Source organism: Zingiber officinale, chromosome 5A, assembly GCF_018446385.1.
Source record: "Zingiber officinale cultivar Zhangliang chromosome 5A, Zo_v1.1, whole genome shotgun sequence".
Classification (NCBI taxonomy): domain Eukaryota; kingdom Viridiplantae; phylum Streptophyta; class Magnoliopsida; order Zingiberales; family Zingiberaceae; genus Zingiber; species Zingiber officinale.
In genome coordinates, this window is record NC_055994.1 from 142612768 (window position 1) to 142631531 (window position 18764).

Sequence of the window (18764 nt, forward strand, 5' to 3'; positions counted from 1 at the left end):
CCTGCTTGTTATACAAAAGACAGACAGGAGCCATAGTGCCAACTAAGTAGGGTCTGGTAAATGGATCAAATCTGACCATTACATTAAATAGTTCTATGCTTACAATGTAGAGATCAACTGCTGAAATAATTCCAATTTTTATATCAATTGTTCAACCAATAAACAATTTTATTGAAATCCAGAGGATAAAATTCACAGGTATAGGTGCTTGATTAATGCTATCAGAATGATATTCCTGTTAAGATCAATTATGCTGATGCTGATGCTGAATCATTCTTCCTTTGCCTCATTATTATTAGTTTAATCGACATTTGCTGCAAACCATAACTTATCTTAAGCACACTTTTTCATTACACCGTTGTTCTGGCAGTGAATGGGTTTTTGGTAACCGGGAGGACCTAGCTACTGATATTATTGCTGAATTACAGCCAGAAAATGGCGAGGTAACTTGGATTATCTTTGCTGTTTGGTTTGCCTTCTGATGTTGAAGCTTCTTATCTGAGTTTGCTGTCTGTATTCTAGTTTGTCTATTTTATGATTTACAATTTTATTGTATACTTTAGAACTTATTCTTTTGTTCGATTTTAACTAACTATTAAAATAATGACCAATGACCAGTGTTGAGGCCATTACATAAATAGAGATAAGAGATATTGAATTTACAATTAATAATTATTACCATCCAAATAACTAAGTATGAGGCTTGCAAAATTGTACATCTAATGTTAAAATTATCATCAAGGACCACATGATTCTTGAAAATACTTTTAGGCTTTTAGCCTGAATTTGGTATAGGTTGAGGATAACCCATCCAAGATGCACTCTTTACTCTATCAAATTCTATCTTCACTAGAGTATTATTTACTCATTGGTATTACCTTCCTCCACATTTATGATTCAGTCTAGTGCCAAGAACATCAACAATGTCCGTCTACTTATTATCTCAAGTGGTTAGGCATAGGATGTCATCCCTGTGTCAACAGAAGAGATTGATTCTCCATTAGACTGAAAAGAAGACCTATGGTGAGAAAGTTATGCTCTTTGAGATCCATTTCCACCACCATGATATGCATAGGCGAACAGCGAACTTAGATCTATATGCAAAAAAAAAAAAAAAAAAAAAAAAAAAAAGAAAGTATTCGTTGTTAGCAATATTGTTTTGTCACCATATTGGATTGGGGGAAATTAGTAAAAATAATTGAAGCTAAAAAATATTAAACATAACATATAAGAAAAAAAAATCCTAAAACTGATGTTTTGTATTAACAATACAAGATTTAATTAATAAATAGTATTTATATCATATCAAGAACTAACACTTATTAGTTCTTATGAATGTGAGTATTCATTTATAACAATAAATTTCAATTTGGAATGCTATTAATAAAAAATACAAATTACTCATATAACTATCCTATAGTATTATCTAATTACTATATTAAAATAAATAATGTACAAATAAAATAATATTTATCTATGATTCAAATAATATAAATGTGATTTATATAATAAATAGCTTAGTTTTTAGTCTATAGTCTAACTCTTAATATAATAGTAGAAACATATATATATATTTTAAATTAATACAATTATTGACACTTCTATGATTCTATTATTATATGTCTAATAATATTTTAAAAGTTCTATATTCTCAATTTAATCTATAACTGAATGTATAGTTAAATTATCAACAGATGAGCTATTTGCAATATTTAATATTAATTTGTTGTTTAATTATTATTTTAATTGTTGATTGTATTATTAGTGATATAACAAAGTAGTGTTATTTTATACAATTTCTGTAATATCTCAATATGCACTATTATTTTAAAGTGATTTGTTATTTGATGGTAGATAGTACAATTCCTAATTTATAAATAAAAATATGACACTAATAATTATTTCCAATTACTTATTTAATATTAAATGTGAAATAACAATTTAGTTTTATCTTAAAATTGTGAATTCATGTTATATCATATTAGGATAAAAAATATATATTATTATACATGATTTAAAATCTTGTACTTTGCTAGGTGAAACGATCGAAATATACCATTCTGAACTCAATACTACTCGTCACCTAGACAATGTCTCATATGTTGTGTGAATCATGTTGACAAGTATCATTTCATGTCAACACTTGACACCCTTATAATGCTAAAATTGATATATATATATATATATATATATATATATATATATATATATATAACTGCGGATATCACTTGCACATAGTTCCATAATGGGTTCTCAATTCAACTAAGATATATAGATAGCTCTTGAAACATAAATTACTAGCGACCTTTGGTATTGGTCATACAGTTCAGAATTTGTTCTTCAAAGAAAACACCTAACTAATGTAGAGCCGACTCACTGGTCAATGCCTACTGTCTCATTTGTCCCATTATCTAAAAAAGTTAAAATCTATGAGTCAAAAGACTCAGCATATTCAAAACTATGTTATGCAATAGTTAGCGCCTATAATCTAGTGTTGGACACATGCTAGGTAACTTAGGACTTGACTGCTGGCATCTCATAGACATGAACATAGGCATAAGCGTCGACATAAGTAGAAGAGCATAAACGTAAGCATAAACATGTAAATAGGCTTAAGCATGAGAATGAACATAATCATAAGCTTGTATATAGCATAGGCATAAGCATACTTGCATGACATAAACATACATACTAGGGATGAGCATAAACATGATCATATATACACCTATCATCAACATAACTCGAACATAGGTACCATCATAAACATAATCATAATCATGTATATAAGCATAGGCATAAGGATGAACACACATAACATAAACATGCACATGAGCATAAGCATGACCACAAGCCTTCATGGTTTAGCGCGCTCCCCAGGCGTGTGTCCTCGGATCGTACCACCATCTCATACATGAAGTTAATTGATTTCTTAAGTAAGCTTCCCGAACCCTTCTTAAATCGGATTCCCAAACCGCTCTGCTTTGGTAAGGTTCACTAGATCCTTTTTAAGTCGGATTCTCAAATATCTTTTATTTTGGTAAGGTTCACTGGACCCTTCTTAAGCCAGATTCCTAGACATCTTTTATTTTGGTAAGGTTCACCGGATCCTTCTTAAGCCAGATTCCCAAACATCTTTTGTTTTGGTAAGGTTCATTGGACCTTTTTTAAGCCTAATTCCCAGATTTCTTTTGTTTTGGTAAGGTTCACCGGACTCTTCTTAAGTCGGATTCCCAAACATATTTTGTTTTGGAAAGGTTCATTGGATCCTTCTTAAGCTGGATTCCTTACCCGTTTCCTCCGTTTTGGTAATAATTCTGGACCCTTAAGCTGAATTCCTTACCCGCTCAATACAATCAATTCACACTATCCTTCTTTTGATTTCACACAATTCAATTTACGTCTAATAACAAATTAATACCTTATCAACTTCTTAACCACCTTTCATCAAACAAAGTCAACATGTTCTATTAAATCTCTATTCAGAAATCACGGGTTAACGAATTTAGTTGATTAACTTGTTATTAAATAAATCAACAATTTAATCAATAATTAGGTTAATCAACTCATTAATTGAATTAAACGTTATTCATTAAACTTATCAATAATTACTAGTTCATGCAACTAACCTTGTAGTTATTCTTAATTACCTTTAATCAATCAAGTATCATCTAATTAATCCACCAATCCTTGATTAATTTACTAAAGTTAACATATTAAATCTTATTTAACTTATAAATTACTGAATATTAAACAATTAATCAATCCAGGAATTAATTAATCTACCTATCAGCTCATTCATTTATATTTTACTCAATCTACTTAAATCAATTTAATCAGTTAATCGGTCAAATTATTAATGGATTAATTAATATATTAATTAGTCTATCAATTAACTCATTAATAAATCTTTTGATTTAATCCAATCATTCAACCTATTAAAGAATTAATTACTGTATAATATACGGATGAATTAATTCAATTAATTAATAGCTATCAAATTAATTACTTAAATAATCACTAATGAACTTAATAATCTGTTAATCCATTAATTAATTAATTAGCATAGTTAATCAATTAAACCAAACAATTATTCATTCTCTAAACTTATTAGTCAGTAAATCAATTAACTAACTAATAAATTACTTAACCCAATTAATTATTGTCGTTAACAAGATAATCTAATAATTAATCAATCAATGACATAATTAATTTGCTTTCAATTAATTCCACCAAATATTCTACCAATCATTTAATCTATTCATGAATCAATCCATTATTTAATCATTAAATCAATTTCCCTAACTTAATCAACATGTAGTTGATTAATCAATCGACCATTAAAAATCCTAATTTAACATGTACCTACCATATTATCAAACATGATTACTTTCATAACATATTAAAGCCCTAACCGACATTAATCCCCATCGTATAAAGTTATCATGATAAGAATTAAAAAGAAACATAAACATAAACATAGAATCCAAAATTCACACATATTACTTATAACATTATTATGAAAAGAAGTAAGAGGACATATACACATGCCTAAACTTAATCCGAAACTTATCAAAAACCTAGAACCCGAAATCTACATAGAGCGCCCAAGAACTACAGGATCCGAATTCCACAAGACATAGAAACTAATTAATGCATTAACAAAGTAGGGAACATGCCTTCAATCTTTAGCTACTAACTCTCTCTTCTTTGTCTTCCCTTGGAGCTCTAGAACCGGTGGCGAACAATGGGGAAGTGAGCTTCTTAGGGCTGGCGTAAAACATAAGGAGATGGAGCTTTTGAAGGTAGGAGTTTTTTAAAGAGGTTAGAAGCTTAGGACTTGGTCTCTCTTTTCCTTCTTCTATAAGAAACATTGAACCTAGTCCTATTAAAATTACCACATAACAAATTTAAGAAACATCTAAATTTTATCAATTGAGTCATATAAATTTTATTATACTTAGTCATATAATTTTTTATATAAATTTTTATATTCATGCATTATATAAATTTTTATCTACATACTAAGAACTCTTATAATGCTAAGTCATGTATAACTTTTTTTATATATAAAAATTTATATCCCTACGTTATATAAATTTTTATATACACACTAAGTCTTTATAAATTTTATTCATAGTAAAAATTTATATCTATGGTTATATAAATTTTTATATGCATACTAAGTCCAGTAAATTTATATAAAAATTTATTCACATAAGTTATATAAATTTTTATATATTTACTAAGTCATTTATATAAAAATTTATTCACATAGGTTATATAATTTTTTATATATTTACTAAGTCATATAAATTTATATACATGGGTTATATAAATATTTATATACACATTTAGTTTTTAATTAAATTTTATACATATTTATATTCATCCGTTTTCTTAATTGATCAATTCAAATTTCATAAATGTAAGCTAACTTAATTAATTAAATCTAACTAACTCCATCTATTTAAATTAATAAATTCCTAATTAAATTACAATTAATCCAATAAATCTACTTAATTAAATAAATCCGAATTCTAATTAAATTACAATTTAACCCAATAAATCTCTTTAATTAAATAAGTGGTTTCGGACACTATAAAAAATATAGGATTCTAGAGGGAAAGCAAATATTGAATATAGTTGTCTTATCTTTTTCCTTTGTTTCTCTTTCCTTCCACCTCTAATTCTCAATCAACAGTATACATCACAACATTGAGACTATACCGAAGACCAAAACATGGGCATGGCTTGATATTAATATATCTTTGTTATTATGCATACTACTAATAGAAGTTCTATTGTAGTATGATGAATTTTTATATTTTTAAAATTTTAAATTTGGTTATTTGATATTGTATGATTAACCAAATAAATAATATTAGAGTTTTTTTAATATATATATAAATATGCCTTTGCCAATTTGATGATGGTAATCTTTATTATACTATCACAAGTTATACAACCAACATAGAAAAACTTAAATTAATTTGTGGCCTATATTTATACTATTGTAGAAATTTATTATTTGTAAACTGAAAAGTAGTAATTATATAGAATTTGTATAGCTAAAAGGATTAGTATAATGAAAACATAAGATTGTATTTTGTACCCAAAAAAAAATTAATATATTCCGCCATGAGAATTTTTTACTATTCCATGATAGATTTGGCTCCCCTACTAAGGAATGTTGTAACCTTGAGAATTCTTTAGATGGCTTACTTCAAAATTGTATGGAAAAAGGGCCTTTGTGCAAATATGTAAGATTTAAAGGATCCACCTGAAATATTTTTTGTTCATTCTTTGTTGCCATGTGACCAAAAGGTCACGGGTTCGAATCCTGGAAACAGCCTCTTGCAAAAAGCAGGGTAAGGTTGCGTACAATGGATCCTTTCTCGGGACCCTGCATGGTGGGAGCTTCGTGCACCGGGTTGTCCTTTTTTTTTATAATACATATATATAAAGATAAAGAGGAATTATCTACGAGAAATAATTTTCCCTTCAATATGAAATCAGGAGTTTGACTTTACCCGATTAATTTTGGAGGTAGATGATCTCCCCTCATGATTGGCCTAGCAAGTATTGGAGCACAACTTATGTATACTTAGAAGCCGACCTCTAGGATATTTGTCTCATTTGGGATTTGAATCGGGTCTTTTTATTGCTCTTTGAGTGCTTTACCACTACACTACACTTGTGGGGGCATATCACACCCCGAGGATATTTCCCACACACTATGAGGTACCTTACTCGATGATTGTAACAAAAGAGAGTTAAAACCCATATAAACTAGTAATCAAGAAATTTAACAAAGTTTATTTATTTATATATTATATTATTCAAATCATGGATTGAGATCTCGTGTCGAGTTGGTCGAAACGGGCGGAAAATTTCGTTCTGCTCGCCGATTGGCACCCACATGAACCTAGCACTAGTCCAAGCGATAGCCGCCGAGGCATTGCGACGCCCGTGGCCGCGCTGGAGGGTCGTCGTGACGCTTGCAGTAGCACTGGAGGGTCGTTGTGACGCTCGCGGCAGCGCTGGAGAGGCCGCGTGGCCCCCACGGCCGTGCGACCCCCGCGACCGCGCGGAAGGGGTTGCGCGACCCCCGTGACCACACAGAAGGGGCGGCATGACCCCAGCCACGCGACCCCAGGTTGCGCGACCTCATCGCTACGGCTGCGGTCGCGATCGCCGGCCACGAGTCACAATTGGGTTTTTTTATATAAATGCTTTTTTAATTAAAACAATTTTCAGGATGGATGGGAATAATTCAAAGAGGCTTAATTAAACCCTAATAAAATTATCTAGTTAATTAAATATTTTATTATTTTAATTTTAAAAATATATAATAAAAATTTTATTTATTTACTTATTTTTTTAGTTATATTATTTTTTTTAATGATCTAATTATCTCTAATTTAAATAAATAATCATATATATTTTTAAAAATCCTAATTAAATTATCCCAAAAATATATAAAAATTAATTAAAAATTCTAATAAAATATTATATATTTCTAAAATCCTCCGCAGGGATGGTATTGCAGGGTCACCGTAACCATGATTTTTTTAATTTTTTTATTTAGTTAATTTTTTATTTTTTAAATATCTATTTTTATAAATAAACTATCATTAATAATAATTATAAAATATTAAAAATTATTTCAAAATTTTTAAATAATTTTAAATTTTAATAAATATTTTATAAAATAATTTAAAATTTTTAAAATAATTTTAAAATTAAACATAAATTTATAATATTCTAAAAAATTTAAAAAAACATAATTCTTAAACATTTCAAATAATTTTTTAAAATTAAAAATTTACAAATACATTAAAAAATAATTAAAAAATTTTAAATAATTTTATAATTTTAAATTTAGTTTTGAATTTTAAGAATTATTTATTTTTTAAAATATTTTTTATAAAAATTTAATAGGCATTATCTTATGAGGAAATATTAAAATATAAATTCAACATCTCAAATATAAAACATATTTAATAATCAAATGTTAATATACATTTATATTTATATTTAAAAAATACTAAAACTATATCGGCGTAGTACGATACGATACGATACCGAAACCGTATCGTCCGGTCAGAACCGAAACCTCGGTACAGGTCAAGATTTTAAACCTTGATTCAAATACAATGACAATGGTGTAAATCAATCAACATATGAACCAAAACGAAAAGAGAATGAAACAAAAATCAAACTAGTAATCAGTAGGTTGAGATATCTGAACAACTCTATATACTAGCTAAAATCAACTAATACCAAAATGGTGCTTTTGTTTGCAAAACTAGAGGTAATCAGAAAAGATATGCATTAATTTAATATTTTTTAGAAGGTTAGGGAACTAAAATAGGTTACAATTTCATGTCACAACTTTGATTATACATAAATGAATATATACGAGTATATATAATCTTCCACTATTTTTAATTTTGTTTTTATCAATATTTACTAGCACCCTAAATTATAAATTTTATTACCAATTAAGATAATATTCAATTATTATTATTTAATTAGCATGTACAAATAACATCAATCCTATAAATATAGCATTGATAAATGTTATCAATGATATAAGTTCGGTAAATCAACTAAGAAGTAAATCACTAATGTAGTGTCCTCGGAGCGTAAAAACGTCATCTCATGTATGGGCTAAAACCCCCCTCTCCAATAAATAGAATATAATAATATAGCGTCAAAACCCCCCTCACCAGTAAATAGGATATAATAATAAAGCGTTAGTGCACAAAAAAATATTGACCATGGGTGACCACTTGCTACCACATAGTAATCTGGGAGGTCAGCTACTTTGGTATAAGGGTAGGCTCAAAGTTTTTACTTTTTAATATTTCATTTTTTCCATCGAATATGCTTAATTTTGTTGACCATAATTGTTCAATTTGTATTTACATCTTATTAGTTAGTCAACTTTTAATAGGAATCATGTTAATTTATTTAGTTATTATTATAGAGTTAAAAGTTATACAATATGAAACTACAAGTATCAACATCTAGAACATCAAGTAGTATGGAGCATCAAGTAATCTAAAGACAAAAAACAATTGAAGAGTAATTTAGAATGCCCATTTTAATTTTTAAATTAATCCTCCTATCTTAACTACCATATAGAATCCACATGTGAACAGGAAGTCACATCAATTATTTACCCTCCAATTGTTTGATTATTTATAGCCCATTTCATTATTTATAATATTATTTTAATTTCCTTTTCGAAAATAATTATGCTAATATATATAATCCATTTATCTATTTATTCATGCATTAGGAAATATATACTAAAGTCAAGGGATAGATTTACCGATCTTTATATATATAGCAAAAAGCTCTGATTGTGAGCAAGTCACTGTGCTCCATTCGAATTTGCATCTATAAGTACATTATGGAAATAATTCAAACAATTTGAAATAATACCTAATAATGATAATGACCCCAAAAATCTGATAATTGATTAAGGTCGAAGTCAATGGATCAAATATTTATCCTGCTAACTTGATGTAATCCTAATTTCTACATGACACCTATTTCTATCAAATAACAAATTTATTTATTTTCTATTCTAAACCAAACACCCAACCTAAAACTAAAATCTAATAACATAACATATATACCTCTCAATTTTCTTCATCCGACGAAACAATGGAGGTGCTTCAGTGATACGAGATGTTCAAGTCAATCGAACCTATACCACGAATTGTAATTACTCCAAATTGATAAATTCTTTCTCAATAGTAAAAAATAATTATTTACCAACTCTTACCCTTAATTAGTCGTCATACGAACAACTACCTTGTTGAGCAAGGATATCAGCAGGTACTCAAAATGAGGAAAACTTACGATCCTCCATAGTTCAGGAAAAAGGACTGGTGGCTCTTGCCTTTGGCTCCGACAGTGAGTGATGGTGAAGGTGGCTATGGTAACAGCACAACATGGAAAAAGAAAGAAGCAGCTAGCTGTTGGCTTGGAAAAAGAAAAAAAGAAGGCTGCCGACCTTCTGCTGGAAAAATAGCAATAGGATATGTTTCCATTGGCTGGAATTAAGGAAATAGAAAGGGAAATACTGCTGCTGTGTTGCTTAGTTGCTGGAAAAAGAGAAGACAGGAAAATAAGATCTGCTTGTTGCTTTTGGAGGATGGATTTGAGGAAAAGAAACTGTTGCTGTGTTGCTGTTTGGAAGAAGGGATTGCCTTGTTGTTGATGTTGGCTGAAAGAGCAGCCCATACTGGTGTAAAGAATTGGCTTCCAGCTGGAAAAATAGGGACAAGCTGTTGCTGGTGGTGGAAGAGGAGAAGAAGGAAAAGAAGAGAGAAGAAGAAAAAGAGAGTAGTAGGAGAGGAAGAGGTGTCAGGTGGAGTGAGTGGCGCGTGCAAGATGGCCAGTGTGTGGAGCATGCGGCAGTGGGAGAGAAATAAAAGGGGAAAGAGAGGAAAGAGAAAGTTTCCTCAAAAATTCTCTAATTCATTTTAGACTGATTTAATGCATTTACAACTTGGTTAGGCCATAACTTGGCCAAATCAAACCCAAATCCACCCCGGTTTAAGCCCACATATTCCTTATCTCCGCGCCTACCCGATAGGTTCAGTCTGAACCTAATCCAGCTTCAACTCAATGCCTATATTACATGTCCAACGATTCAGTTCGTTTATGTTGTAAATTCAAAATTTTAGAAAAATTTAAATTTGATATTTTTTCTTTTTAAAAATTAATACTTAACAGGGGCATCAGGAGTTCAGCTTTGTTTTAGCTATTTATTGAGCCCACGTAATCAACTCTCCTACAACATTGGCCGTTAGTATGTCTCCTTTCATGCAGAGGATGAAGACAGATAAAGGTTCTCCCTTCCTTTTTCAGTCAGTTTAGAAACTTGTACAAGATCACACAATGCACCTCCCGCTTCTAGGGCTCCATCATTGCCGCCAAAAACTCATTTGAGCACCCATTCCCTCTTCAAGTATGTCATTTGCTCTCATCCATGAGCCCTTGCCAAGTTCGGCCACTTCTGTTCATGTCTTTCTTTCTGTTCTGATGTCCAAGTCCAATGATTGCTGGCCCTCTCATTGTCTGCCTTTGCTACAACAAGACAAGCTCACTGGGTGCTCTGTCCGTTTCCAAGCAAAAGCCCAAGTTGAGCCTCCTGCTTAATTTTTTTTCCCCAATCAACCACTAGATTGCAGCAGCTATGGAGGTGTGATCCTCTTATGATCTACCAGAGGTGAGCTTGAATTCCTTAGGCCACCAGTTGTTCTTGGTCTAACTTTGTGAACTAGCCATAGTCTCTCGTTCAGCACATCTTGACCCATCTCTCCCACATCAAAATGCCATATTCCCAAGTCAGCCAATGGCAAGATTGAGGTCATCCTGGTGGATCATTTGGTTTCCCAATAAATCCAGAATCTCAATATATGCAGAAATTGAACAACAACAACAACAAAAAATCATGGTGTAATTTATCAATGCAACCTTGATAAAGCTCAATATAGTCACAGGAAATTCAGTAATGAGTAACTCTTTAATCAACTCAAATATCACTTTATTGCATTTCAATTAACTCATAACCATACTTATAAAATTGACATCTGCAACTACACATAACTAACACATGCTGAAATAAGAAATGATGTCCTTTAGCAAGCAACATTCTCCACTTTTTTTTATCTTTTAAGAGTAAAACTAGAATTCTGATCTTTCTTCCTTGCAATCTGTTCAGTTCCCTCTTGATATTTGCTAATTCCCCTCCTGGTATCTTTATTTTAAGGGAGGTTAAGGAAGTTATGTTATTTGGAGAACTGGTCATGTTGACTTTTGTCTCACCTCACTAATGCTCATATAGTCCGAGACTCTGATGTTTTTTTTTGGATTTTCCTTGTGGATGATCTTCATTTTTCAATTCATTCCAACCATCTTTACTATATTTGAACTTTAGTCTTTTACTGTATCATCATTGACTCATTAGAACAATATTCAAATTTATTCAGTTTACTTCCAGGGGTTTTGGTAAAATTTGATCTTGAACATCACATTATTCTTCAGAAATTATAGTTCTTTTAATTATTGGATGCTTATTCATAATATTGCTTTGGGTTTAGCCCTGACTAGTTTCTCTCTTGTTTATATGACCTTACTTTATTTTGCCAATATAGGAATGGTGGACATATGTGTGCATGGGTCCTTCGGATCCTCAACCAAACTGGCACCTTGGAATGCGTGGAACACAACACCGAGCAGTGATGTGGAGAGTTTGGAAAGAAGGTGGAACAGGATTTCTTTATTGGGGTGCCAATTGCTATGAAAAGTCTCTGGCCGCCAGTGCTGAGGTACTTCTAAGATGATGTGATAATATATATACCATTCACCATTTTTTTTCAGTCTTGGAGTTCCTCCTTTCACAAGAGATAGAGCTAAAGGGGAGAATCTCTGTTTTCTCCTCTATTACCCATTTAGGAGAGGATAACTTGATATTGCAACGTGCATGAAGCTATATTTTAATTTTGCTGGGCCTGCACTATGAATTTCCAACTTGAAGAATTTTCTTAGGCTTTTTGCCTTGTTTCTGACTGAGGATCTTAATCATGTCTTAACTTAAACTTTAAGTGTTCCTCCGTTCTTTCTTCTTCTTTTTTTTTTTCTTTTAAGTTGTTCTTTTATTTTATTTTCTTTTTCTTCTGCTGCTGCTGCTGTCGCCATGCAATATATCAGTGATTAAAGATTTGCAGCTTCTACCTTGTTCTTTTGACCGAAGCAATATATATCCTAGTTACACATGTGAATGTCTTTTATGATGAAAAAAAACAGTAGGGTGAAGGTGACATGCAAGACTGAGTATGACAGGGAATTGTTACTTGATGACTAGGCTTTCTTTGTTGCTCTTGTCATCATTTGAAAGTTAGAAGATAGAGAAGATGCTGAAAATTCTTGGTGTGCTTCAAGGTTCAAAATCTCAAGCTGCCAGAGTTATTGTTTAGGTCCTTATCAGACATCCGTATCTTTTGTTGGTTGTTATATTGCAAAAATCTCAATGAATTAAGTTACATTAATGCTCTTAGTAACTTCTGTTACCATATCTTTTGTTCATGTCTTCTTGTTTATTATTGCTGACACATGTTCCATTGCGTTGGTTATTAGTAGATGACACCAATGTGCACTCTTCACTTTTACTTTTTTCAGACAATATGTAAATGAAGATAAATATCACTCAACCATTTTATTATTTCTAATATTAAGCAGTTCATCCTCACAGGCATGTATTTTAATTTTGCCCATGAACCTAGAAAAGGTTATTTACAACTAAAATGAGTATCGGTACTGAAGATATTGATTTAGTATCATATTATGTAACTAGATTTAAACACTCATGGCAGGTAAAATTTCGCCGTGGTCTTCCTCCTGGAGATGGAGTTCTTTTCTATCCGGGTGAAGTCTTCTCTTCATCACATGAACCAATTGCTTCAATCCGCCTAGAACGCATTCTCAGTGGAATGCAGGTAAATTCCCCTAACCTGACTTTACAAGTTTTTGAACATAAATCACCCAGAAAACCATTTTTACAAGTTTGTTGTTATTGTTGTCCTTTTTTTTGTTCTTCTTTGTTATGGAGTGAAGCACTTTAAATAGATGGGGCCAAGAAGGGGAATGGATGAAAGAAATTTTAGAAATATTGACAGAAAATGAGAGAGAGGACATGATGTGCTCTGACCAGTTAGTTAACTTTTCCTTTTGAAGATTTTTACTCTGGAAGTTTGAAGTAAACATAGAAGAGCTTCTTATATATATGAAGTTAAACAGATTATTTTTACTTTGGAAATTTGAAGTAACTAAAATAAAATTTGTTATATTTATCTATATATTGATTCCCTTGTCCAATTTGTGTATTGCGTTCTCCACTCCCAAGTAAACATGTCATGAAAGGTGAACTGGACTATTTGTGTTCATATCACAACAGTGTTGCAAACTTTTGATGGGCAAGTGATTTTGGTAAACTTGTATAGAGTAGAGAAGATGCTCAGTTTTATCAGTATCTCAATTGGAGACTGTAGTTGTGCTAAATGAAGTAAAGGGATACCAAGTGGCTACTCAATTTAGAGCGGTGATAAATTATCATGGAAACAAATATAAAGTGCTTCCAATGATCTTCGACAATAAGTTATAAGTCTTCAAATCCTAAACACCTTTTTTTAAAAAAAAATGGATAAAGTTATGAAATTAGAGTTCAATCTCGTACCACGGTCGAAACGTGTTGTTCCCCGTAAATTACCAAAATTCAATACCTCAGTGCCAAGGTTCAAAATCTCAAGTTCTGTCATAGTTTCGATTTTTAATTGAAAAGATACTGTTCTAATATCGGGTCAACGCTCTAATGCATGTTGCAGTGACAAATTGGAGGTTGATGAAAGAAGGAGATGAAACAAAGAAAAAAATATTGTTTGCATTGAGTTGTCAAGTTTCAGTAATTTACCGAAATAATATGTTTCGACTGTTTCCCATGGCAAGGTACAAGATTTAAAACCATGCTAGGGACAAATAATGTCTCCTTCCTATGTTTCATTTCCTTCTTTTTCAACTCCAATCTATTACTGACACTATGCATCGGAATACTAACATGATACCGAAATAATATCATTCTAGTCAAAGGCTGAAACTTCGGCACGACTTGAGATTTTGAACCTTAGTTATGTTCTAAGAAAAAACTAATCATCCCATTAGATTACATTTTCTCTAATAAAGTGATAAGCAAACTCTATATATTCTCCTCTCATTAAAAGCAAGGTTTGAAGTTACTTACATCAGAGGCACCTTGTTTGTCAAAATAAAGCTTTATAGGCTTTGTGGAGGTGTATCCTAGTTTGGTCATCAAATGCTTAATGCAAATGTGTACATGTAGTTAGAATTGTGACCCCATATCCTCTCTAAATTTGACCCTAGCTATTGTTTGCTTCTTGTTCTTTTAGGAAAATGAGGTCATCTCTAAGAGAACAAAATAGCTTAACATAGATCTTCAATCTCTAGGGAAATCTATTCAATCAGCGTAAGAGTAACCCCATAATTTAGAATGCCATGAAGCATCTTTCAGGTAAAGTAGGATCCTCATGCTGCTATCTAATAGCCTTGACATAGGTTCTCGAGAAACTAATTGATCACAATATATAAGATGTTAGGTTCCTTATTAGTTAATTGCTACCTCTTTAGTTCCTTTCATAACAACCTCCTTAATCATATCAAGTACATGCTTATGTTGTGCCTTTGCTAAATGAGCAAATTTTAAACTAAAATACTTGAGGTTACCAAGTCTTTAGTTTGGAAGTGCTGATGTAGGTAATCCTTCAATTTTCCAATCCTGATGGATTGATTGCTAGTGATGATAATATCGTCTATATAGACAATAAGAAAAATACCTCATCTTTTCAATTGTGAAATGACATAAAATACTAAATGGTCTATTTTGACCAACTTAGAATAGTTGGAGCAATTTTGACTAATGCTCGAACAATTTTGGGGTTTAGGGTTGTAGGAATGTTGTAATAGTTTAAGCTAAAACTGCTGCAACAGTACTAGAACAAGGGTATTTTGGAAATGAAAAATGGGATAAGGTGCCCTTTTGAAAATTTTTTTCAACATAGGGAGTTTTTGATGAAAATGAAAGAAAGGGGCATTGTTTTGGGTTTTGCCCTTTTATGTTACCTAGATTGATTATCCTAAGCTCACCATTACCTATCAAGTGTGCTTTCTTTTCTTGTACCTATGAAAGGTGAGATTCTTTTGTACCCAAAATGCATTGGGTGCAATCGAGTTGAGAATATTGCTTGAGAATCCAAGCTTTACTACCTTAGACCTAGAAATGCCATTAGTAGTGGATTTTGCCATAAAAGTACTTCTTTAGTGAAACAAATGATACTTCTTTTTTGCTTAGACTTTTATCCAACACCCACTTTGTTATAAATTGCTCATTGATCTCTAAGCATCATGTTCAAGAATTTGGAATCTGACGTGAACCAATTTTAAGTATTTTTTTCAATTCTTCCTCTTGTAATTTCAAGAAGCTTATTCTTCAAAATTTTCAATTTGTGAAAACTTATACTATTGTTTTTTTGCAATTGGAAGTTCAAAGGTCTCTTAAAGAGCCTTAAGTACCTTTTGGAGTGACTTCATTTTTTCCGTAGATCTAGACAATGAGTTAGTCAAATATGCAATAGTCTCAATCTATTTTGAAAAAAAAATTTAATGTCACATATGAAGATTCTTCATCACAACTAGAGCTTTCTTCTTTTCCACAAGAAGATTCCATTATATCGTCTATTTCCAGAAAGGCAATGTGTCTTATTGCCTATAAACAATTATTCTGCTTCTGAGGATTCAGATGATGCTAGTAGTTTTCAAAGCTTTGTATTTTTTTAGCTTATCTTCTTGTTTGTTTAGCTCTAGATACTTGGCCTTTTAGTGTCCTTTGCTATTACATTTAGAGCAAATTACATTAGTTGGATCTAGTTTTACCTTTATCCTTTTGATATCTTCTTTGGGTCCCTAAAAATCTTTTTGATGTACTTCTTGTTTAACCTCTTGCTTTTCTTCATTATTTTTTTCACAAAATGTGTCATCTTCTAGCAAAGACTTCAGTTTTTCTTTCAGACTTGCTCCTTTATTCCAATAAAGATATACTTTTGCCTTCTTTTACTTCTTTTCTACAACCAAAGCTAAAACTTTCTCTTTTGTCACAAAGTTAAATTGCTCATGTAATTCGTCTAATCTAACAATGAATAAATCTTGAGATACTTTCTGTGCGTCTACCATAAATGACCAAATTGAGGTCTTGGGCAAAGATTTCAAGCCATACATTCTCAGTCTTTCCTCCTATGGTGTGAAGACCATTGAGAACCTCCTTGAACCTTCTGCGCAATTGGCTAATCCTGCAATTGATTGACTTATAAATTGTGTTTTGCAATACAAGAGTCTCGTGTACCTTCATGAAACTCATTAAGCTTATCCCACATGTCTTGCACTTTTGAATGGGCTAAATTTGCTGCATTGTTCAAGTGATAATTCACATTGGAGAGTCATTATAGCCTTGGCATTGGCTTGTGTTTGCTTGTTTTTTTTTCATTATGGCGGGCCTAATTTTAATTTTGAGTTGCACTACAAATTCATCCATCGACATCTTGAAACCTTCCATTACAATAAACCAATGCTACCTTTCCAATATCCAAAATTAATGATTTTGAAGAAAGGCAGACGTGCTGTGCTATAGCTCTCTTGCATCACAATTCTTGAATCTACTCCTTAGTCAGTTAGTTCCTCAGATTCGATTACTGAAGAGTTAAATGTTGGAGAATTTGATTGTGGTATATATATATATATATCTATAGCTCCAACACCTTTTAACAAAGTTACTTTAATATATATATATATATATATATATATATATTTTTTTTTTTTTAAATGTACACATAATATTTTTGTCTGTTTCTTAGAGATTTTAACTCCTGTACACAGTGTTAGGGATACTAATTAAAGTAACTTTGTTAAAAGGTGTTGGAGCTATTTTATTGAAAACGAAAAGGATAGAAAATTAGGCACAAGAGTAGGTCTATTCTTCCTGTTATATATCTAACAGAACAAGGATATTTCTGGCCTACAAGAAACTCATGAAAATTAATTCCCTATTCCCTATTCCCTATTCCATATAGTCATGACACCCTTGTGATTCGGTTGGGGGTGTTAGTTGTTTGATGGGAAGAGCGTTGAGGATCTACATGCTAGAAGCTGTATGCGACTAGGAGAGGCTTTGTTTAAGTTGATATGTAATAAAAAGCACTGTGGCAACTGGTGTGGCCCCATGCCTGTGAGCCACAAATGTATTCCTATGCCGTGTAAATTTCATACTTACTGATTGTCCTTATGGCGCAGGATATTGAATATTTGAAGCTCTATTCTTCACGTTTTGGAAGGGATAAAGGCTTGGCTCTTCTAGAGAAAACTGGAGTTTATCTTAACCCAGAACGCTATACACTCGAGCATTCTCCGATTGACATAATGCGAGCTGAGATCTATCGCACATGTGGAGCCTAAAAATGCTCGGTCAGGGAATAAAGATCTGCACAACTCATTTCCTGCTCCCTTGTCCTTTCTTGACATTTTTGGTCAGGCGAAGTGGATATCCTGTTCTATAGGTGTTTTGATATTTTTGCTGTAAGGTTAGTGTAGATAAGAAATATTATAGGAAGGATACCTGGAACACTTTCCAGAAGCCTGTATATTCAGATATTCTTCATGTGAAATTCAATTTGGGATCGCAGTCGTCTTCTGTTTGTTATATTCCAATTCTTCTAAAATTTAAAGTATTTCGGAATTATATATAAAATGTTATATTTATTATTAATAGTGCAAAGATAATACCTCTGCAGTGCTAGTTAATTGATCTGTCTACTTTAACTTCGTGATGCAAGCTCCATATGTATTGAAGTTTAATACGAGTCTTTAAATTTTAAATGGATGTAATTTTTGATTCGGGATTCGGAATTAGATTTTGTTTGTCGTCGCATATGCAGAATTTGAAAACTTACATTTGTTATTGGTGAAATCGTAACCGTCAAATTTCAACTCTAAATTTTGACTTTTAAATCTTTTTTAGGGTTTTTTTTGCTATTTTTAATAATTTTATTTTTTTCATTATTTAGGATAAATTTTATATTTTTAGTATTTATTAGAGAGAATTTGTCTTGATCCGTGTTTTGATT

General features: G+C 31.6%; 1 protein-coding gene across 1 annotated transcript in view; it reads left to right on the plus strand.

Annotated features, from left to right (window-relative positions):
* LOC121980104 overlaps positions 1-18340 on the plus strand; it is a 45149-nt gene extending 26809 nt beyond the window's left edge. Inside the window, exons 5-8 of the mRNA XM_042532071.1 lie at positions 371-443; positions 12180-12353; positions 13398-13520; positions 17935-18340. Coding sequence (XP_042388005.1) covers positions 371-443; positions 12180-12353; positions 13398-13520; positions 17935-18096 — 532 coding nt within the window. The 3' untranslated portion in view covers positions 18097-18340. The remainder of the gene's footprint in view (positions 1-370; positions 444-12179; positions 12354-13397; positions 13521-17934) is intronic.
* The last annotated feature ends 424 nt before the right edge of the window (positions 18341-18764 follow it).